Source organism: Chiloscyllium plagiosum, unplaced genomic scaffold (genome assembly GCF_037043375.1).
Source record: "Chiloscyllium plagiosum isolate Xiang-an unplaced genomic scaffold, Cpla_swu_hap1 HiC_scaffold_44, whole genome shotgun sequence".
Lineage (NCBI taxonomy): Eukaryota > Metazoa > Chordata > Chondrichthyes > Orectolobiformes > Hemiscylliidae > Chiloscyllium > Chiloscyllium plagiosum.
In genome coordinates, this window is record NW_028270182.1 from 1,940,358 (window position 1) to 1,966,715 (window position 26,358).

Sequence of the window (26,358 nt, forward strand, 5' to 3'; positions counted from 1 at the left end):
CCAACCCACCCTACCCTGCACATCCCTGGACACTATGGGACAATTTCCCACAGCCAACCCACCCTAACCTGCACATCCATGGGCACTATGGGACAATTTCCCACAGCCAATCCACCCAAACCTGCACATCCCTGGGCACTATGGGACAATTTCCCATGGTCAAACCACCCTAACCTGCAAATTCCTTGACACTATGGGACATTATCCCATGGCCAACCCACCCTAACCTGCACATCCCTGGACACTATGGGACAATTTCCCACGGACAATCCACCCTAACCTGCACATCCCTGGGCACTATGGGACAATTTCCCATGGCCAACCCACCCTACCCTGCACATCCCTGGGCACTATGGGACAATTTCCCATGGTCATACCACCCTAACCTGCAAATTCCTTGACACTATGGGACAATTTCCCATGGCCAATCCACCCTAACCTGCACATCCCTGGGCATTATGGGACAATTTCCCATGGCCTATTCACCCTAACCTGCACGTCCCTGGGCACTATGGGACAATTTCCCATGGCCAATCCACCCTAACCTGCACATCCCTAGACACTATGGGACAATTTCCCACGGTCAACCCACCCGAACCTGCACATCCCTGGACACTATGGGACAATATCCCATGGCCAACCCACCCTAAACTGCACATCCCTGGGCACTATGGCAAAATATCCCATGGCCACCCACCCAAACCTGCACATCCCTGGGCACTATGGGACAATTTCCCCTGGTCAAACCACCCGAACCTGCAAATTCCTTGACACTATGGGACAATTTCCCACAGCCAACCCACCCTAACCTGCACATCCCTGGACACTATGGGACAATTTCCCACAGCCAACCCACCCTAACCTGCACATCCCTGGACACTGTGGGACAATTTCCCACGGACAATCCACCCTAACCTGCACATCCCTGGGCACTATGGGACAATTTCCCATGGCCAACCCACCCTACCCTGCACATCACTGGACACTATGGGACAATTTCCCATGGCCAATCTACCCTAACCTGCACATCCCTGGGCACTATGGGACAATTTCCCATGGCCAACCCACCCTAACCTGCACATCCCTGGACACGATGGGACAATTTCCCACGGTCAACCCACCCTAACCTGCACATCCCTGGGCACTATGGGACATTTTCCCACGGCCAATCCACCCTAACCTGCACATCCGTGGACACTATGGGACAATTTCCCATGGCCAATCCACCCTAACCTGCACATCCCTGGGAACTATGGGATAATTCCCCATGGCCAGCCCACTCTAAACTGCACATCCTTGGGCACTATGGGACAATTTCCCATGGCCAATCCACCCTAACCTGCACATCCCTGGACACTATGGGACAATTTCCCACGGTCAACCCACCCGTACCTGCACATGCCTGGACACTATGGGACAATATCCCATGGCCAACCCACCCTAAACTGCACATCCCTGGGCACTATGGGACAATTTCCCACGGCCAACCCACCCTAACCTGCACATCCCTGGGCACTATGGGACATTTTCCCATGGCCAACCCACCCTAACCTGCACATCCCTGGACACTATGGGACAATTTCCCATGGCCAACCCACCCTAACCTGCACATCCCTGGACACTATGGGACGATTTCCCACGGACAATCCACCCTAACCTGCACATCCCTGGGCACTATGGGACAATTTCCCATGGCCAACCCACCCTACCCTGCACATCCCTGGACACTATGGGACAATTTCCCATGGCCAACCCACCCTAACCTGCACATCCCTGGACACTATGGGACAATTTCCCATGGCCAACCCACCCTAACCTACACATCCCTGAACACTATGGGACAATTTCCCATGGCCAATCCAACCTAACCTGCACATCCCTGGGCACTATGGGACAATTTCCCATGGTCAAACCACCCTAACCTGCAAATTCCTTGACACTATGGGACAATTTCCCATGGCCAATCCACCCTAACCTGCACATCCCTGGGCACTATGGGACAATTTCCCATGGCCAACCCACCCTAACCTACACATCCCTGAACACTATGGGACAATTTCCCATGGCCAATCCACCCTAACCTGCACATCCCTGGGCACTATGGGACAATTTCCCATGGTCAAACCACCCTAACCTGCAAATTCCTTGACACTATGGGACAATTTCCCATGGCCAATCCACCCTAACCTGCACATCCCTGGGCACTATGGGACAATTTCCCATGGTCAAACCACCCTAACCTGCAAATTCCTTGACACTATGGGACAATTTCCCATGGCCAATCCACCCTAACCTGCACATCCCTGGGCACTATGGGACAATTTCCCATGGTCAAACCACCCTAACCTGCAAATTCCTTGACACTATGGGACAATTTCCCACAGCCAACCCACCCTAACCTGCACATCCATGGGCACTATGGGACAATTTCCCACAGCCAATCCACCCAAACCTGCACATCCCTGGGCACTATGGGACAATTTCCCATGGTCAAACCACCCTAACCTGCAAATTCCTTGACACTATGGGACATTATCCCATGGCCAACCCACCCTAACCTGCACATCCCTGGACACTATGGGACAATTTCCCACGGACAATCCACCCTAACCTGCACATCCCTGGGCACTATGGGACAATTTCCCATGGCCAACCCACCCTACCCTGCACATCCCTGGACACTATGGGACAATTTCCCATGGCCAACCCACCCTAACCTGCACATCCCTGGACACTATGGGACAATTTCCCATGGCCAACCCACCCTAACCTACACATCCCTGAACACTATGGGACAATTTCTCATGGCCAATCCACCCTAACCTGCACATCCCTGGGCACTATGGGACAATTTCCCATGGTCAAACCACCCTAACCTGCAAATTCCTTGACACTATGGGACAATTTCCCATGGCCAATCCACCCTAACCTGCACATCCCTGGGCACTATGGGACAGTTTCCCATGACCAATCCACCCTAACCTGCACATCCCTGGACACTATGGGACAATTTCCCACAGCCAACCCACCCTAACCTGCACATCCATGGGCACTATGGGACAATTTCCCACAGCCAATCCACCCAAACCTGCACATCCCTGGGCACTATGGGACAATTTCCCATGGTCAAACCACCCTAACCTGCAAATTCCTTGACACTATGGGACATTATCCCATGGCCAACCCACCCTAACCTGCACATCCCTGGACACTATGGGACAATTTCCCACGGACAATCCACCCTAACCTGCACATCCCTGGGCACTATGGGACAATTTCCCATGGCCAACCCACCCTACCCTGCACATCCCTGGACACTATGGGACAATTTCCCATGGCCAATCAACCCTAACCTGCACATCCCTGGACACTATGGGACAATTTCCCACGGCCAATCCACCTGAACCTGCACATCCCTGGGCACTATGGCACAATTTGTCATGGTCAACCCACCCTAACCTGCACATCCCTGGGCACTATGGGACAATTTCCCACGGCCAATCCGCCATAACCTGCACATCCCTGGGCACTATGGGACAATTTCCCATGGCCAACCCACCCTAACCTGCACATCCCTGGGCACTATGGGACAATTTCCCATGGCCAACCCACCCTACCCTGCACATACCTGGAGACTATGGGACAATTTCCCATGGCCAATCCACCCTAACCTGCACATCCCGGGACACTATGGGACAATTTCCCACGGTCAACCCACCCTAACCTGCACATCCCTGGGCACTATGGGACAATTTCCCATGGCCAATCCGCCATAACCTGCACATCCCTGGGCACTATGGGACAATTTCCCCGGCCAACCCACCCTAACCTGCACATCCCTGGGCACTATGGGACAATTTCCCACGGCCAATCCGCCATAACCTGCACATCCCTGGACACTATGGGACAATTTCCCATGGCCAACCCACCCTAACCTGCACATCTCTGGACACTATGGGACAATTTCCCATGGCCAACCCACCCTAACCTGCACATCCCTGGCCACTATGGGACAATTTCCCATGGCCAACCCACCCTAACCTGCACATCCCTGGACACTATGGGACAATTTCCCATGGCCAATCCACCCTAACCTGCACATCCCTGGGCACTATGGGACAATTTCCCATGGCCAACCCACCCTAACCTGCACATCCCTGGACACTATGGGACAATTTCCCATGGCCAACCCACCCTAACCTGCACATCCCTGGGCACTATGGGACAATTTCCCATGGCCAACCCACCCTGACCTGCACGTCCCTGGGCACTATGGGACAGTTTCCCATGGCCAATCCACCCTAACCTGCACATCCCTGGGCACTATGGGACAATTTCCCATGGCCAACCCACCCTGACCTGCACGTCCCTGGGCACTATGGGACAGTTTCCCATGGCCAATCCACCCTAACCTGCACATCCCTGGACACTATGGGACAATTTCCCATGGCCAACCCACCCTAACCTGCACATCTCTGGACACTATGGGACAATTTCCCATGGCCAACCCACCCTAACCTGCACATCCCTGGCCACTATGGGACAATTTCCCATGGCCAACCCACCCTAACCTGCACATCCCTGGACACTATGGGACAATTTCCCATGGCCAACCCACCCTAACCTGCACATCCCTGGGCACTATGGGACAATTTCCCATGGCCAACCCACCCTGACCTGCACATCCCTGGACACTATGGGACAATTTCCCATGGCCAACCCACCCTAACCTGCACATCCCTGGGCACTATGGGACAATTTCCCATGGCCAACCCACCCTGACCTGCACGTCCCTGGGCACTATGGGTCAGTTTCCCATGGCCAATCCACCCTAACCTGCACATCTCTGGACACTATGGGACAATTTCCCATGGCCAACCCACCCTAACCTGCACATCCCTGGCCACTATGGGACAATTTCCCATGGTCAAACCACCCTAACCTGCAAATTCCTTGACACTATGGGACAATTTCCCATGGCCAATCCACCCTAACCTGCACATCCCTGGGCACTATGGGACAATTTCCCATGGTCAAACCACCCTAACCTGCAAATTCCTTGACACTATGGGACAATTTCCCATGGCCAATCCACCCTAACCTGCACATCCCTGGGCACTATGGGACAATTTCCCATGGTCAAACCACCCTAACCTGCAAATTCCTTGACACTATGGGACAATTTCCCACAGCCAACCCACCCTAACCTGCACATCCATGGGCACTATGGGACAATTTCCCACAGCCAATCCACCCAAACCTGCACATCCCTGGGCACTATGGGACAATTTCCCATGGTCAAACCACCCTAACCTGCAAATTCCTTGACACTATGGGACATTATCCCATGGCCAACCCACCCTAACCTGCACATCCCTGGACACTATGGGACAATTTCCCACGGACAATCCACCCTAACCTGCACATCCCTGGGCACTATGGGACAATTTCCCATGGCCAACCCACCCTACCCTGCACATCCCTGGACACTATGGGACAATTTCCCATGGCCAACCCACCCTAACCTGCACATCCCTGGACACTATGGGACAATTTCCCATGGCCAACCCACCCTAACCTACACATCCCTGAACACTATGGGACAATTTCTCATGGCCAATCCACCCTAACCTGCACATCCCTGGGCACTATGGGACAATTTCCCATGGTCAAACCACCCTAACCTGCAAATTCCTTGACACTATGGGACAATTTCCCATGGCCAATCCACCCTAACCTGCACATCCCTGGGCACTATGGGACAATTTCCCACAGCCAATCCACCCAAACCTGCACATCCCTGGGCACTATGGGACAATTTCCCATGGTCAAACCACCCTAACCTGCAAATTCCTTGACACTATGGGACATTATCCCATGGCCAACCCACCCTAACCTGCACATCCCTGGACACTATGGGACAATTTCCCACGGACAATCCACCCTAACCTGCACATCCCTGGGCACTATGGGACAATTTCCCATGGCCAACCCACCCTACCCTGCACATCCCTGGACACTATGGGACAATTTCCCATGGCCAATCAACCCTAACCTGCACATCCCTGGACACTATGGGACAATTTCCCACGGCCAATCCACCTGAACCTGCACATCCCTGGGCACTATGGCACAATTTGTCATGGTCAACCCACCCTAACCTGCACATCCCTGGGCACTATGGGACAATTTCCCACGGCCAATCCGCCATAACCTGCACATCCCTGGGCACTATGGGACAATTTCCCATGGCCAACCCACCCTAACCTGCACATCCCTGGGCACTATGGGACAATTTCCCATGGCCAACCCACCCTACCCTGCACATACCTGGAGACTATGGGACAATTTCCCATGGCCAATCCACCCTAACCTGCACATCCCGGGACACTATGGGACAATTTCCCACGGTCAACCCACCCTAACCTGCACATCCCTGGGCACTATGGGACAATTTCCCATGGCCAATCCGCCATAACCTGCACATCCCTGGGCACTATGGGACAATTTCCCCGGCCAACCCACCCTAACCTGCACATCCCTGGGCACTATGGGACAATTTCCCACGGCCAATCCGCCATAACCTGCACATCCCTGGACACTATGGGACAATTTCCCATGGCCAACCCACCCTAACCTGCACATCCCTGGACACTATGGGACAATTTCCCATGGCCAACCCACCCTAACCTGCACATCCCTGGCCACTATGGGACAATTTCCCATGGCCAACCCACCCTAACCTGCACATCCCTGGACACTATGGGACAATTTCCCATGGCCAATCCACCCTAACCTGCACATCCCTGGGCACTATGGGACAATTTCCCATGGCCAACCCACCCTAACCTGCACATCCCTGGACACTATGGGACAATTTCCCATGGCCAACCCACCCTAACCTGCACATCCCTGGGCACTATGGGACAATTTCCCATGGCCAACCCACCCTGACCTGCACGTCCCTGGGCACTATGGGACAGTTTCCCATGGCCAATCCACCCTAACCTGCACATCTCTGGACACTATGGGACAATTTCCCATGGCCAACCCACCCTAACCTGCACATCCCTGGCCACTATGGGACAATTTCCCATGGCCAACCCACCCTAACCTGCACATCCCTGGACACGATGGGACAATTTCCCATGGCCAACCCACCCTAACCTGCATATCCCTGGGCACTATGGGACAATTTCCCACGGCCAATCCGCCATAACCTGCAGATCCCTGGACACTATGGGACAATTTCCCATGGCCAACCCACCCTAACCTGCACATCTCTGGACACTATGGGACAATTTCCCATGGCCAACCCACCCTAACCTGCACATCCCTGGGCACTATGGGACAATTTCCCATGGTCATACCACCCTAACCTGCAAATTCCTTGACACTATGGGACAATTTCCCATGGCCAATCCACCCTAACCTGCACATCCCTGGGCATTATGGGACAATTTCCCATGGCCTATTCACCCTAACCTGCACGTCCCTGGGCACTATGGGACAATTTCCCATGGCCAATCCACCCTAACCTGCACATCCCTAGACACTATGGGACAATTTCCCACGGTCAACCCACCCGAACCTGCACATCCCTGGACACTATGGGACAATATCCCATGGCCAACCCACCCTAAACTGCACATCCCTGGGCACTATGGCAAAATATCCCATGGCCACCCACCCAAACCTGCACATCCCTGGGCACTATGGGACAATTTCCCCTGGTCAAACCACCCGAACCTGCAAATTCCTTGACACTATGGGACAATTTCCCACAGCCAACCCACCCTAACCTGCACATCCCTGGACACTATGGGACAATTTCCCACAGCCAACCCACCCTAACCTGCACATCCCTGGACACTGTGGGACAATTTCCCACGGACAATCCACCCTAACCTGCACATCCCTGGGCACTATGGGACAATTTCCCATGGCCAACCCACCCTACCCTGCACATCACTGGACACTATGGGACAATTTCCCATGGCCAATCTACCCTAACCTGCACATCCCTGGGCACTATGGGACAATTTCCCATGGCCAACCCACCCTAACCTGCACATCCCTGGACACGATGGGACAATTTCCCACGGTCAACCCACCCTAACCTGCACATCCCTGGGCACTATGGGACATTTTCCCACGGCCAATCCACCCTAACCTGCACATCCGTGGACACTATGGGACAATTTCCCATGGCCAATCCACCCTAACCTGCACATCCCTGGGAACTATGGGATAATTCCCCATGGCCAGCCCACTCTAAACTGCACATCCTTGGGCACTATGGGACAATTTCCCATGGCCAATCCACCCTAACCTGCACATCCCTGGACACTATGGGACAATTTCCCACGGTCAACCCACCCGTACCTGCACATGCCTGGACACTATGGGACAATATCCCATGGCCAACCCACCCTAAACTGCACATCCCTGGGCACTATGGGACAATTTCCCACGGCCAACCCACCCTAACCTGCACATCCCTGGGCACTATGGGACATTTTCCCATGGCCAACCCACCCTAACCTGCACATTCCTGGACACTATGGGACAATTTCCCATGGTCAAACCACCCTAACCTGCAAATTCCTTGACACTATGGGACAATTTCCCATGGCCAATCCACCCTAACCTGCACATCCCTGGACACTATGGGACATTTTCCCATGGCCAATCCACCCTAACCTGCACATCCCTGGGCACTATGGGACAATTTCCCATGGCCAATCCACCCTAACCTGCACATCCCTGAGAACTATGGGACAATTCCCCATGGCCAATCCACCCTAACCTGCACATCCCTGGACACTATGGGACAATTCCCCATGGCCAATCCACCCTAACCTGCACATCCCTGGGCACTATGGGACAATTTCCCATGGCCAACCCACCCTACCCTGCACATCCCTGGAGACTATGGGACAATTTCCCTTGGCCAATCCACCCTAACCTGCACATCCCTGGGCACTATGGGACAATTTCCCATGGCCAATCCACCCTAAAGTGCACATCCCTGGGCACTATGGGACAATTTCCCATGGCCAATCCACCCTAACCTGCACATCCCTGGACACTATGGGACAATTTCCCACGTTCAACCCACCCGAACCTGCACATCCCTGGTCACTATGGGACAATATCCCATGGCCAACCCACCCCAAACTGCACATCCCTGGGCACTATGGGACAATTTCCCACGGCCACCCCACCCTAACCTGCACATCCTTGGGCATTATGGGACAATATCCCATGGCCACCCACCCTAACCTACACATCCCTGGGCACTATGGGACAGTTTCCCATGGCCAATCCACCCTAACCTGTACATCCCTGGGCACTATGGGACAATTTCCCATGGCCAATCCATCCTAACCTGAACATCCCTGGACACTGTGGGACAATTTCCCACGGACAACACACCCTAACCTGCCCATCCCTGGACACTATGGGACAATTTCCCACAGCCATTCCACCCTAACCGGCACATCCCTGGGCACTATGGGACAATTTCCCATGGCCAACCCACCCTAACCTGCACATCCCTGGGCACTATGGGACAATTTCCCATGGCAAATCCACCCTAACCTGCTCATCCCTGGACACTATGGGACAATTTCCCACAGCCAACCCACCCTAACCTGCACATCCATGGGCACTATGGGACATTTTCCCACAGCCAATCCACCCAAACCTGCACATCCCTGGACACTATGGGACAATATCCCACGGCCAACCCACCCTAACCTGCACATCCCTGGGCACTATGGGACAATTTCCCATGGTCAAACCACCCTAACCTGCAAATTCCTTGACACTATGGGACATTGTCCCATGGCCAACCCACCCTAACCTGCACATCCCTGGGCACTATGGGACAATTTCCCATGGCCAACCCACCCTACCCTGCACATCCCTGGACACTATGGGACAATTTCCCATGGCCAACCCACCCTAACCTGCACATCCCTGGACACTATGGGACAATTTCCCATGGCCAACCCACCCTAACCTACACATCCCTGAACACTATGGGACAATTTCCCATGGCCAATCCACCCTAACCTGCACATCCCTGGGCACTATGGGACAATTTCCCATGGTCAAACCACCCTAACCTGCAAATTCCTTGACACTATGGGACAATTTCCCATGGCCAATCCACCCTAACCTGCACATCCCTGGACACTATGGGACAATTTCCCACAGCCAACCCACCCTAACCTGCACATCCATGGGCACTATGGGACAATTTCCCACAGCCAATCCACCCAAACCTGCACATCCCTGGGCACTATGGGACAATTTCCCATGGTCAAACCACCCTAACCTGCAAATTCCTTGACACTATGGGACATTATCCCATGGCCAACCCACCCTAACCTGCACATCCCTGGACACTATGGGACAATTTCCCACGGACAATCCACCCTAACCTGCACATCCCTGGGCACTATGGGACAATTTCCCATGGCCAACCCACCCTACCCTGCACATCCCTGGACACTATGGGACAATTTCCCATGGCCAATCAACCCTAACCTGCACATCCCTGGACACTATGGGACAATTTCCCACGGCCAATCCACCTGAACCTGCACATCCCTGGGCACTATGGCACAATTTGTCATGGTCAACCCACCCTAACCTGCACATCCCTGGGCACTATGGGACAATTTCCCACGGCCAATCCGCCATAACCTGCACATCCCTGGGCACTATGGGACAATTTCCCATGGCCAACCCACCCTAACCGGCACATCCCTGGGCACTATGGGACAATTTCCCATGGCCAACCCACCCTACCCTGCACATACCTGGAGACTATGGGACAATTTCCCATGGCCAATCCACCCTAACCTGCACATCCCGGGACACTATGGGACAATTTCCCACGGCCAACCCACCCTAACCTGCACATCCCTGGGCACTATGGGACAATTTCCCACGGCCAATCCGCCATAACCTGCACATCCCTGGGCACTATGGGACAATTTCCCCGGCCAACCCACCCTAACCTGCACATCCCTGGGCACTATGGGACAATTTCCCACGGCCAATCCGCCATAACCTGCACATCCCTGGACACTATGGGACAATTTCCCATGGCCAACCCACCCTAACCTACACATCCCTGAACACTATGGGACAATTTCCCATGGCCAATCCACCCTAACCTGCACATCCCTGGGCACTATGGGACAATTTCCCATGGTCAAACCACCCTAACCTGCAAATTCCTTGACACTATGGGACAATTTCCCATGGCCAATCCACCCTAACCTGCACATCCCTGGGCACTATGGGACAATTTCCCATGGCCAACCCACCGTAACCTACACATCCCTGAACACTATGGGACAATTTCCCATGGCCAATCCACCCTAACCTGCACATCCCTGGGCACTATGGGACAATTTCCCATGGTCAAACCACCCTAACCTGCAAATTCCTTGACACTATGGGACAATTTCCCATGGCCAATCCACCCTAACCTGCACATCCCTGGGCACTATGGGACAATTTCCCATGGTCAAACCACCCTAACCTGCAAATTCCTTGACACTATGGGACAATTTCCCATGGCCAATCCACCCTAACCTGCACATCCCTGGGCACTATGGGACAATTTCCCATGGTCAAACCACCCTAACCTGCAAATTCCTTGACACTATGGGACAATTTCCCACAGCCAACCCACCCTAACCTGCACATCCATGGGCACTATGGGACAATTTCCCACAGCCAATCCACCCAAACCTGCACATCCCTGGGCACTATGGGACAATTTCCCATGGTCAAACCACCCTAACCTGCAAATTCCTTGACACTATGGGACATTATCCCATGGCCAACCCACCCTAACCTGCACATCCCTGGACACTATGGGACAATTTCCCACGGACAATCCACCCTAACCTGCACATCCCTGGGCACTATGGGACAATTTCCCATGGCCAACCCACCCTACCCTGCACATCCCTGGACACTATGGGACAATTTCCCATGGCCAACCCACCCTAACCTGCACATCCCTGGACACTATGGGACAATTTCCCATGGCCAACCCACCCTAACCTACACATCCCTGAACACTATGGGACAATTTCTCATGGCCAATCCACCCTAACCTGCACATCCCTGGGCACTATGGGACAATTTCCCATGGTCAAACCACCCTAACCTGCAAATTCCTTGACACTATGGGACAATTTCCCATGGCCAATCCACCCTAACCTGCACATCCCTGGGCACTATGGGACAATTTCCCACAGCCAATCCACCCAAACCTGCACATCCCTGGGCACTATGGGACAATTTCCCATGGTCAAACCACCCTAACCTGCAAATTCCTTGACACTATGGGACATTATCCCATGGCCAACCCACCCTAACCTGCACATCCCTGGACACTATGGGACAATTTCCCACGGACAATCCACCCTAACCTGCACATCCCTGGGCACTATGGGACAATTTCCCATGGCCAACCCACCCTACCCTGCACATCCCTGGACACTATGGGACAATTTCCCATGGCCAATCAACCCTAACCTGCACATCCCTGGACACTATGGGACAATTTCCCACGGCCAATCCACCTGAACCTGCACATCCCTGGGCACTATGGCACAATTTGTCATGGTCAACCCACCCTAACCTGCACATCCCTGGGCACTATGGGACAATTTCCCACGGCCAATCCGCCATAACCTGCACATCCCTGGGCACTATGGGACAATTTCCCATGGCCAACCCACCCTAACCTGCACATCCCTGGGCACTATGGGACAATTTCCCATGGCCAACCCACCCTACCCTGCACATACCTGGAGACTATGGGACAATTTCCCATGGCCAATCCACCCTAACCTGCACATCCCGGGACACTATGGGACAATTTCCCACGGTCAACCCACCCTAACCTGCACATCCCTGGGCACTATGGGACAATTTCCCATGGCCAATCCGCCATAACCTGCACATCCCTGGGCACTATGGGACAATTTCCCCGGCCAACCCACCCTAACCTGCACATCCCTGGGCACTATGGGACAATTTCCCACGGCCAATCCGCCATAACCTGCACATCCCTGGACACTATGGGACAATTTCCCATGGCCAACCCACCCTAACCTGCACATCTCTGGACACTATGGGACAATTTCCCATGGCCAACCCACCCTAACCTGCACATCCCTGGACACTATGGGACAATTTCCCACAGCCAATCCACCCAAACCTGCACAACCCTGGGCACTATGGGACAATTTCCCATGGTCAAACCACCCTAACCTGCAAATTCCTTGACACTATGGGACAATTTCCCATGGCCAATCCACCCTAACCTGCACATCCCTGGGCACTATGGGACAATTTCCCATGGCCAACCCACCCTAACCTACACATCCCTGAACACTATGGGACAATTTCCCATGGCCAATCCACCCTAACCTGCACATCCCTGGGCACTATGGGACAATTTCCCATGGTCAAACCACCCTAACCTGCAAATTCCTTGACACTATGGGACAATTTCCCATGGCCAATCCACCCTAACCTGCACATCCCTGGGCACTATGGGACAATTTCCCATGGTCAAACCACCCTAACCTGCAAATTCCTTGACACTATGGGACAATTTCCCATGGCCAATCCACCCTAACCTGCACATCCCTGGGCACTATGGGACAATTTCCCATGGTCAAACCACCCTAACCTGCAAATTCCTTGACACTATGGGACAATTTCCCACAGCCAACCCACCCTAACCTGCACATCCATGGGCACTATGGGACAATTTCCCACAGCCAATCCACCCAAACCTGCACATCCCTGGGCACTATGGGACAATTTCCCATGGTCAAACCACCCTAACCTGCAAATTCCTTGACACTATGGGACATTATCCCATGGCCAACCCACCCTAACCTGCACATCCCTGGACACTATGGGACAATTTCCCACGGACAATCCACCCTAACCTGCACATCCCTGGGCACTATGGGACAATTTCCCATGGCCAACCCACCCTACCCTGCACATCCCTGGACACTATGGGACAATTTCCCATGGCCAACCCACCCTAACCTGCACATCCCTGGACACTATGGGACAATTTCCCATGGCCAACCCACCCTAACCTACACATCCCTGAACACTATGGGACAATTTCTCATGGCCAATCCACCCTAACCTGCACATCCCTGGGCACTATGGGACAATTTCCCATGGTCAAACCACCCTAACCTGCAAATTCCTTGACACTATGGGACAATTTCCCATGGCCAATCCACCCTAACCTGCACATCCCTGGGCACTATGGGACAATTTCCCACAGCCAATCCACCCAAACCTGCACATCCCTGGGCACTATGGGACAATTTCCCATGGCCAACCCACCCTAACCTACACATCCCTGAACACTATGGGACAATTTCCCATGGCCAATCCACCCTAACCTGCACATCCCTGGGCACTATGGGACAATTTCCCATGGTCAAACCACCCTAACCTGCAAATTCCTTGACACTATGGGACAATTTCCCATGGCCAATCCACCCTAACCTGCACATCCCTGGGCACTATGGGACAATTTCCCATGGTCAAACCACCCTAACCTGCAAATTCCTTGACACTATGGGACAATTTCCCATGGCCAATCCACCCTAACCTGCACATCCCTGGGCACTATGGGACAATTTCCCATGGTCAAACCACCCTAACCTGCAAATTCCTTGACACTATGGGACAATTTCCCACAGCCAACCCACCCTAACCTGCACATCCATGGGCACTATGGGACAATTTCCCACAGCCAATCCACCCAAACCTGCACATCCCTGGGCACTATGGGACAATTTCCCATGGTCAAACCACCCTAACCTGCAAATTCCTTGACACTATGGGACATTATCCCATGGCCAACCCACCCTAACCTGCACATCCCTGGACACTATGGGACAATTTCCCACGGACAATCCACCCTAACCTGCACATCCCTGGGCACTATGGGACAATTTCCCATGGCCAACCCACCCTACCCTGCACATCCCTGGACACTATGGGACAATTTCCCATGGCCAACCCACCCTAACCTGCACATCCCTGGACACTATGGGACAATTTCCCATGGCCAACCCACCCTAACCTACACATCCCTGAACACTATGGGACAATTTCTCATGGCCAATCCACCCTAACCTGCACATCCCTGGGCACTATGGGACAATTTCCCATGGTCAAACCACCCTAACCTGCAAATTCCTTGACACTATGGGACAATTTCCCATGGCCAATCCACCCTAACCTGCACATCCCTGGGCACTATGGGACAATTTCCCACAGCCAATCCACCCAAACCTGCACATCCCTGGGCACTATGGGACAATTTCCCATGGTCAAACCACCCTAACCTGCAAATTCCTTGACACTATGGGACATTATCCCATGGCCAACCCACCCTAACCTGCACATCCCTGGACACTATGGGACAATTTCCCACGGACAATCCACCCTAACCTGCACATCCCTGGGCACTATGGGACAATTTCCCATGGCCAACCCACCCTACCCTGCACATCCCTGGACACTATGGGACAATTTCCCATGGCCAATCAACCCTAACCTGCACATCCCTGGACACTATGGGACAATTTCCCACGGCCAATCCACCTGAACCTGCACATCCCTGGGCACTATGGCACAATTTGTCATGGTCAACCCACCCTAACCTGCACATCCCTGGGCACTATGGGACAATTTCCCACGGCCAATCCGCCATAACCTGCACATCCCTGGGCACTATGGGACAATTTCCCATGGCCAACCCACCCTAACCTGCACATCCCTGGGCACTATGGGACAATTTCCCATGGCCAACCCACCCTACCCTGCACATACCTGGAGACTATGGGACAATTTCCCATGGCCAATCCACCCTAACCTGCACATCCCGGGACACTATGGGACAATTTCCCACGGTCAACCCACCCTAACCTGCACATCCCTGGGCACTATGGGACAATTTCCCATGGCCAATCCGCCATAACCTGCACATCCCTGGGCACTATGGGACAATTTCCCCGGCCAACCCACCCTAACCTGCACATCCCTGGGCACTATGGGACAATTTCCCACGGCCAATCCGCCATAACCTGCACATCCCTGGACACTATGGGACAATTTCCCATGGCCAACCCACCCTAACCTGCACATCTCTGGACACTATGGGACAATTTCCCATGGCCAACCCACCCTAACCTGCACATCCCTGGCCACTATGGGACAATTTCCCATGGCCAACCCACCCTAACCTGCACATCCCTGGACACTATGGGACAATTTCCCATGGCCAATCCACCCTAACCTGCACATCCCTGGGCACTATGGGACAATTTCCCATGGCCAACCCACCCTAACCTGCACATCCCTGGACACTATGGGACAATTTCCCATGGCCAACCCACCCTAACCTGCACATCCCTGGGCACTATGGGACAATTTCCCATGGCCAACCCACCCTGACCTGCACGTCCCTGGGCACTATGGGACAGTTTCCCATGGCCAATCCACCCTAACCTGCACATCTCTGGACACTATGGGACAATTTCCCATGGCCAACCCACCCTAACCTGCACATCCCTGGCCACTATGGGACAATTTCCCATGGCCAACCCACCCTAACCTGCACATCCCTGGACACGATGGGACAATTTCCCATGGCCAACCCACCCTAACCTGCATATCCCTGGGCACTATGGGACAATTTCCCACGGCCAATCCGCCATAACATGCAGATCCCTGGACACTATGGGACAATTTCCCATGGCCAACCCACCCTAACCTGCACATCTCTGGACACTATGGGACAATTTCCCATGGCCAACCCACCCTAACCTGCACATCCCTGGGCACTATGGGACAATTTCCCATGGTCATACCACCCTAACCTGCAAATTCCTTGACACTATGGGACAATTTCCCATGGCCAATCCACCCTAACCTGCACATCCCTGGGCATTATGGGACAATTTCCCATGGCCTATTCACCCTAACCTGCACGTCCCTGGGCACTATGGGACAATTTCCCATGGCCAATCCACCCTAACCTGCACATCCCTAGACACTATGGGACAATTTCCCACGGTCAACCCACCCGAACCTGCACATCCCTGGACACTATGGGACAATATCCCATGGCCAACCCACCCTAAACTGCACATCCCTGGGCACTATGGCAAAATATCCCATGGCCACCCACCCAAACCTGCACATCCCTGGGCACTATGGGACAATTTCCCCTGGTCAAACCACCCGAACCTGCAAATTCCTTGACACTATGGGACAATTTCCCACAGCCAACCCACCCTAACCTGCACATCCCTGGACACTATGGGACAATTTCCCACAGCCAACCCACCCTAACCTGCACATCCCTGGACACTGTGGGACAATTTCCCACGGACAATCCACCCTAACCTGCACATCCCTGGGCACTATGGGACAATTTCCCATGGCCAACCCACCCTACCCTGCACATCACTGGACACTATGGGACAATTTCCCATGGCCAATCTACCCTAACCTGCACATCCCTGGGCACTATGGGACAATTTCCCATGGCCAACCCACCCTAACCTGCACATCCCTGGACACGATGGGACAATTTCCCACAGTCAACCCACCCTAACCTGCACATCCCTGGGCACTATGGGACATTTTCCCACGGCCAATCCACCCTAACCTGCACATCCGTGGACACTATGGGACAATTTCCCATGGCCAATCCACCCTAACCTGCACATCCCTGGGAACTATGGGATAATTCCCCATGGCCAGCCCACTCTAAACTGCACATCCTTGGGCACTATGGGACAATTTCCCATGGCCAATCCACCCTAACCTGCACATCCCTGGACACTATGGGACAATTTCCCACGGTCAACCCACCCGTACCTGCACATGCCTGGACACTATGGGACAATATCCCATGGCCAACCCACCCTAAACTGCACATCCCTGGGCACTATGGGACAATTTCCCACGGCCAACCCACCCTAACCTGCACATCCCTGGGCACTATGGGACATTTTCCCATGGCCAACCCACCCTAACCTGCACATTCCTGGACACTATGGGACAATTTCCCATGGTCAAACCACCCTAACCTGCAAATTCCTTGACACTATGGGACAATTTCCCATGGCCAATCCACCCTAACCTGCACATCCCTGGACACTATGTGACATTTTCCCATGGCCAATCCACCCTAACCTGCACATCCCTGGGCACTATGGGACAATTTCCCATGGCCAATCCACCCTAACCTGCACATCCCTGAGAACTATGGGACAATTCCCCATGGCCAATCCACCCTAACCTGCACATCCCTGGACACTATGGGACAATTCCCCATGGCCAATCCACCCTAACCTGCACATCCCTGGGCACTATGGGACAATTTCCCATGGCCAACCCACCCTACCCTGCACATCCCTGGAGACTATGGGACAATTTCCCTTGGCCAATCCACCCTAACCTGCACATCCCTGGGCACTATGGGACAATTTCCCATGGCCAATCCACCCTAAAGTGCACATCCCTGGGCACTATGGGACAATTTCCCATGGCCAATCCACCCTAACCTGCACATCCCTGGACACTATGGGACAATTTCCCACGTTCAACCCACCCGAACCTGCACATCCCTGGTCACTATGGGACAATATCCCATGGCCAACCCACCCCAAACTGCACATCCCTGGGCACTATGGGACAATTTCCCACGGCCACCCCACCCTAACCTGCACATCCTTGGGCATTATGGGACAATATCCCATGGCCACCCACCCTAACCTACACATCCCTGGGCACTATGGGACAGTTTCCCATGGCCAATCCACCCTAACCTGTACATCCCTGGGCACTATGGGACAATTTCCCATGGCCAATCCATCCTAACCTGAACATCCCTGGACACTGTGGGACAATTTCCCACGGACAACACACCCTAACCTGCCCATCCCTGGACACTATGGGACAATTTCCCACAGCCATTCCACCCTAACCGGCACATCCCTGGGCACTATGGGACAATTTCCCATGGCCAACCCACCCTAACCTGCACATCCCTGGGCACTATGGGACAATTTCCCATGGCAAATCCACCCTAACCTGCTCATCCCTGGACACTATGGGACAATTTCCCACAGCCAACCCACCCTAACCTGCACATCCATGGGCACTATGGGACATTTTCCCACAGCCAATCCACCCAAACCTGCACATCCCTGGACACTATGGGACAATATCCCACGGCCAACCCACCCTAACCTGCACATCCCTGGGCACTATGGGACAATTTCCCATGGTCAAACCACCCTAACCTGCAAATTCCTTGACACTATGGGACATTGTCCCATGGCCAACCCACCCTAACCTGCACATCCCTGGGCACTATGGGACAATTTCCCATGGCCAACCCACCCTACCCTGCACATCCCTGGACACTATGGGACAATTTCCCATGGCCAACCCACCCTAACCTGCACATCCCTGGACACTATGGGACAATTTCCCATGGCCAACCCACCCTAACCTACACATCCCTGAACACTATGGGACAATTTCCCATGGCCAATCCACCCTAACCTGCACATCCCTGGGCACTATGGGACAATTTCCCATGGTCAAACCACCCTAACCTGCAAATTCCTTGACACTATGGGACAATTTCCCATGGCCAATCCACCCTAACCTGCACATCCCTGGACACTATGGGACAATTTCCCACAGCCAACCCACCCTAACCTGCACATCCATGGGCACTATGGGACAATTTCCCACAGCCAATCCACCCAAACCTGCACATCCCTGGGCACTATGGGACAATTTCCCATGGTCAAACCACCCTAACCTGCAAATTCCTTGACACTATGGGACATTATCCCATGGCCAACCCACCCTAACCTGCACATCCCTGGACACTATGGGACAATTTCCCACGGACAATCCACCCTAACCTGCACATCCCTGGGCACTATGGGACAATTTCCCATGGCCAACCCACCCTACCCTGCACATCCCTGGACACTATGGGACAATTTCCCATGGCCAATCAACCCTAACCTGCACATCCCTGGACACTATGGGACAATTTCCCACGGCCAATCCACCTGAACCTGCACATCCCTGGGCACTATGGCACAATTTGTCATGGTCAACCCACCCTAACCTGCACATCCCTGGGCACTATGGGACAATTTCCCACGGCCAATCCGCCATAACCTGCACATCCCTGGGCACTATGGGACAATTTCCCATGGCCAACCCACCCTAACCTGCACATCCCTGGGCACTATGGGACAATTTCCCATGGCCAACCCACCCTACCCTGCACATACCTGGAGACTATGGGACAATTTCCCATGGCCAATCCACCCTAACCTGCACATCCCGGGACACTATGGGACAATTTCCCACGGCCAACCCACCCTAACCTGCACATCCCTGGGCACTATGGGACAATTTCCCACGGCCAATCCGCCATAACCTGCACATCCCTGGGCACTATGGGACAATTTCCCCGGCCAACCCACCCTAACCTGCACATCCCTGGGCACTATGGGACAATTTCCCACGGCCAATCCGCCATAACCTGCACATCCCTGGACACTATGGGACAATTTCCCATGGCCAACCCACCCTAACCTGCACATCTCTGGACACTATGGGACAATTTCCCATGGCCAACCCACCCTAACCTGCACATCCCTGGCCACTATGGGACAATTTCCCATGGCCAACCCACCCTAACCTGCACATCCCTGGACACTATGGGACAATTTCCCATGGCCAATCCACCCTAACCTGCACATCCCTGGGCACTATGGGACAATTTCCCATGGCCAACCCACCCTAACCTGCACATCCCTGGACACTATGGGACAATTTCCCATGGCCAACCCACCCTAACCTGCACATCCCTGGGCACTATGGGACAATTTCCCATGGCCAACCCACCCTGACCTGCACGTCCCTGGGCACTATGGGACAGTTTCCCGTGGCCAATCCACCCTAACCTGCACATCCCTGGGCACGATGGGACAATTTCCCATGGCCAACCCACCCTAACCTGCATATCCCTGGGCACTATGGGACAATTTCCCACGGCCAATCCGCCATAACCTGCACATCCCTGGACACTATGGGACAATTTCCCATGGCCAACCCACCCTAACCTGCACATCTCTGGACACTATGGGACAATTTCCCATGGCCAACCCACCCTAACCTGCACATCCCTGGGCACTATGGGACAATTTCCCATGACCAATCCACCCTACCCTGCACATCCCTGGGCACTATGGGACAATTTCCCATGGCCAATCCACCCTACCCTGCACAGATTTGGACTGTGGGAGGAAATCAGAGCAGATACAGGGAGAGTTTACAAACCCCGCCCAGAGATCCATCCGAGGAGGGAATCGAACCCGGGTCCCTGGTGCTGGGCGGCAGCGGTACTAATCACTGAGCCGCCGTGCCACAGAGAAGGAACAGTTGGCGCCTGTTCTTTTAACGAATGTGAACAGGGAGCTGTGTGGTGAACAATTGTCTTACATCAGTGTGTCTTTGTTGAGCAGGGCCGGAGACTGAAGGAGCAGCAGGAAATCGCTGCAGCTGTTATCCAGCGTTGCTACAGGAAGTACAAGCAGGTACAGTACCCTGTCCCATCGAATCGAACCACGTGTCATAGGCAAGCACTGGTTCGGCTTAAACCTCAGGAGCCACTCAGTCAGACTCCCCCTCCAGTGAGGGCAGCATCTCGGATGACTCTGTAGGATTTGACAAGCAGCCCTATGTGATAACTCTCCACCCTGTAACGTGGAGATAGTGAGACCAACCCGACTCCCCTGGAGTTTTGTGAATGGCAGCGAGTGGACAGCTTTCAGAGAAACGAGCCATGGGGTGACAGAAAACACGGGGCAACACCAATGGAAACTCGCTCGATTAGTAGCTCAAACATACTCCACATGGCATTCTCTGTCATCAAAATGTGAATGCAGTTTCTTCTTTCTGCTGTTCAGTAATGCTGTGCAGCTTACCCTAGGGTGTGGTAAACCATTCAGTGTCAGAGACACACACAGCACTGCCCTGGGGTATCCTGACTGACCGTACACTGGTTACTGTGATAGACACACACAGCACTGCCCTGGGGAATCCTGTCTGACCGTCCACTGGTTACTGTGATAGACACACACAGCACTGCCCTGGGGTATCCTGTCTGACCCTACACTGGTTACTGTGATAGACACACAGCACTGCCCAGGGGTATCCTGTCTGACCGTACACTGGTTACTGTGATAGACACACACAGCACTGCCCTGGGGTATCCTGTCTGACCCTACACTTCTTACTGTGATAGACACACACAGCACTGCCCTGGGGAATCCTGTCTGACCGTACACTGGTTACTGTGATAGACACACACAGCACTGCCCTGGGGTATCCTGTCTGACCCTACACTGGTTACTGTGATAGACACAGACAGCACTGCCCTGGGGTATCCTGTCTGACCCTACACTGGTTACTGTGATAGACACACACAGCACTGCCCTGGGGTATCCTGTCTGACCCTACACTGGTTACTGTGATAGACACACACAGCACTGCCCTGGGGTATCCTGTCTGACCCTACACTTCTTACTGTGATAGACACACACAGCACTGCCCTGGGGAATCCTGTCTGACCGTACACTGGTTACTGTGATAGACACACACAGCACTGCCCTGGGGTATCCTGTCTGACCCTACACTGGTTACTGTGATAGACACACACAGCACTGCCCTGGGGTATCCTGTCTGACCCTACACTGGTTACTGTGATAGACACACACAGCACTGCCCTGGGGTATCCTGTCTGACCCTACACTGGTTACTGTGATAGACACACACAGCACTGCCCTGGGGTATCCTGTCTGACCGTACACTGGTTACTGTGATAGACACACACAGCACTGCCCTGGGGTATCCTGTCTGTCTCTACACTGGTTACTGTGATAGACACACACAGCACTGCCCTGGGGTATCCTGTCTGACCGTACACTGGTTACTGTGATAGACACACACAGCACTGCCCTGGGGTATCCTGTCTGACCCTACACTGGTTACTGTGATAGACACACACAGCACTGCCCTGGGGTATCCTGTCTGTCTCTACACTGTTTACTGTGAAAGACACACACAGCACTGCCCTGGGGTATCCTGTCTGACCGTACACTGGTTACTGTGATAGACACACACAGCACTGCCCTGGGGTATCCTGTCTGACCGTACACTGGTTACTGTGATAGACACACACAGCACTGCCCTGGGGTATCCTGTCTGTCTCTACACTGTTTACTGTGATAGACACACACAGCACTGCCCTGGGGTATCCTGTCTGACCGTACACTGGTTACTGTGATAGACACACACAGCACTGCCCTGGGGTATCCTGTCTGTCTCTCCACTGTTTACTGTGATAGACACACACAGCACTGCCCTGGGGTATCCTGTCTGTCTCTACACTGGTTACTGTGATAGACACACACAGCACTGCCCTGGGGTATCCTGTCTGACCCTACACTGGTTACTGTGATAGACACACACAGCACTGCCCTGGGGTATCCTGTCTGACCGTACACTGGTTACTGTGATAGACACACACAGCACTGCCCTGGGGTATGCTGTCTGACCGTACACTGGTTACTGTGATAGACACACACAGCACTGCCCTGGGGTATCCTGTCTGACCCTACACTGGTTACTGTGATAGACACACACAGCACTGCCCTGGGGTATGCTGTCTGACCGTACACACTTCCTGCTTTCCGTCTGGTTGTTTGTTTGACAGCAGGTTGGGTCCCTTTTCTGTGAGGTCCTTGACCCCGATGTGTCTCATTGTCTGTGTGTGAGGGCGTTCGCAGCCAACACCCCCTCAGCCCTGCCCCTTCTCGGCACGGCAAGATCCCAAACTCATTGACCTCCGACAGAGCCCACTCCCTCAGCACTGACCCTCCGACAGTGCCCACTCTCTCAACACTGACCCTCTGACAGTGCCCACTCCCTCAGCACTGACCCTCCGACAGAGCGCACTCCCTCAGCACTGACCCTCCGACAGTGTCCACTCTCTCAACACTGACCCTCTGACAGTGCCCGCTCCCTCAGCACTGACCCTCCGACACTGTCCACTCCCTCAGCACTGACCCTCCGACAGTGCCCGCTCCCTCAGCACTGACCCTCCGACAGAGCCCACTCCCTCAGCAGTGACCCTCCGACAGAGCGCACTCCCTCAGCACTGACCCTCCGACAGTGCCCACTCTCTCAACACTGACCCTCTGACAGTGCCCGCTCCCTCAGCACTGACCCTCCGACAGTGCCCCCTCCCTCAGCACTGACCCTCCGACAGTGCCCACTCCCTCAGCACTGACCCTCCGACAGAGCCCACTCCCTCAGCACTGACCCTCCGACAGAGCCCACTCCCTCAGCACTGACCCTCCGATAGTGCCCACTCCATCAGCGCTGACCCTCTGACAGTGCGGCACTCCCTCAGCACTGACCCTCCGACAGTGCGGCACTCCCTCAGCGCTGACCCTCCGACAGTGCCCACTCCCTCAGTACTGACCCTCTGACAGCGCCCGCTCCCTCAGCACTGACCCTCTGACAGTGCGGCACTCCCTCAGCACTGACCCTCCGACAGTGCGGCACTCCCTCAGCACTGACCCTCCGACAGTGCGGCACTCCCTCAGCGCTGACCCTCCGACAGTGCGGCACTCCCTCAGCGCTGACCCTCCGACAGTGCCCACTCCCTCAGTACTGACCCTCTGACAGCGCCCGCTCCCTCAGCACTGACCCTCCGACAGTGCGGTGCTCCCTCAGCACTGACCCTCCGACAGAATGGCACTCCCTCAGCACTGACCCTCCGACAGTGTGGCACTCCCTCAGCACTGACCCTCCGACAGTGCGGCACTCCCTTAGTACTGACCCTCCGATTGTGCACACTCCATCAGCACTGACCCTCCCACAGTGCCCTCTCCCTCAGCACTGACCCTCCCACAGTGCCCACTCCCTCAGCACTGACCCTCCGACAGTGCCCACTCCCTCACACTGACCCTCCGACAGTGCCCGCTCCCTCAGCACTGACCCTCCGACAGTGCCCACTCCCTCAGCACTGACCCTCTGACAGTGCCCACTACCTCAGCACTGACCCTCCGACAGTGCCCACTCCCTCAGCACTGACCCTCCGACAGTGCCCACTTCCTCAGCGCTGACCCTCCCACAGTGCCCACTCCCTCAGCCCTGACCCTCCGACAGTGCCCACTCCTTCAGCACTGACCCTCCGACAGTGCCCGCTCCCTCAGCACTGACCCTCCGACAGTGCCCACTCCCTCAGCACTGACCCTCCGACAGTGCCCACTCCCTCAGCACTGACCCTCCGACAGTGCCCACTCCCTCAGCACTGACCCTCCGACAGTGCCCGCTCCCTCAGCACTGACCTTATGACAGAGTGGTGGCAACCTGTCCATCCGACATTGAACCCCAATCCCATCGCCCTCCCCGGCCTCCCCATGTTGAGGCAGTGGGACTGGAGTAAGGCAGGAGCAGCCAGCCGTGGTGCTGGCTGAGAGTGGGCGGGGTGCTGTGAATTGGGGCGATTGGGGGCAGGTTCGGAGGGAGTTCTGTCCTGTGTTTGGATGTACCTGACCGGCCTCCCACGGTGTGTTTGTGTGCCCTGATTGTACTAATATTCCTCTCTTGGTTTCACTAGCTGACATGGATAGCACTGAAGGTAAAGCCACGTTTCAGCTCTGACCATGTCTGTCTGATATTATAACCAACCGTGTCGTCATCCCCAGCCCCTCCTTCAGCACTCTGACCCATTCGGTTGTTTCCCCGTTTGACATGTGTCTTACCTCCTCAAACCCTGTTGTAACCTCTTGGTTGAGATGGTGGTTTCAATCCTGACACGACCTGTTCCTGCTCGGATTCTGAAAAGGGTCTCCCTCGGCTCTCAGCCACATCCTCCATTTGTTTATTTGGTGAATTGGCCTGACACCATTTCCACAGACTCCCATACGGTTCAGGTCCATACTCCCCCGGCACTGCCCTCGCCAACTCAGGGGAGAGGGCATGTAACCACTCACCCTCACTCAGTGGGTGAACAAGGTCAGTGTCCAAGGGGGGGTCAGTGTATGGGGGGGGGGGTTAGTGTCCGAGAGGGGGTCAGTCTCTGAGGGGGGTAAGTGCCCGAGGGGGGTCAGTGCCCGAGGAGGGGGTCAGTGTCCGAGGGGGGGTCAGTGC

General features: G+C 54.5%; 1 protein-coding gene across 1 annotated transcript in view; it reads left to right on the forward strand.

Moving 5' to 3' along the window:
* LOC122545729 (calmodulin-binding transcription activator 1-like) overlaps positions 1 to 26,119 on the forward strand; it is a 248,825-nt gene extending 222,706 nt beyond the window's left edge. The window contains exons 13-14 of the mRNA XM_087983030.1: positions 21,660 to 21,731; positions 25,826 to 26,119. Coding sequence (XP_087839156.1) covers positions 21,660 to 21,731; positions 25,826 to 25,891 — 138 coding nt within the window. The 3' untranslated portion in view covers positions 25,892 to 26,119. The remainder of the gene's footprint in view (positions 1 to 21,659; positions 21,732 to 25,825) is intronic.
* Positions 26,120 to 26,358: the final 239 nt, after the last annotated feature.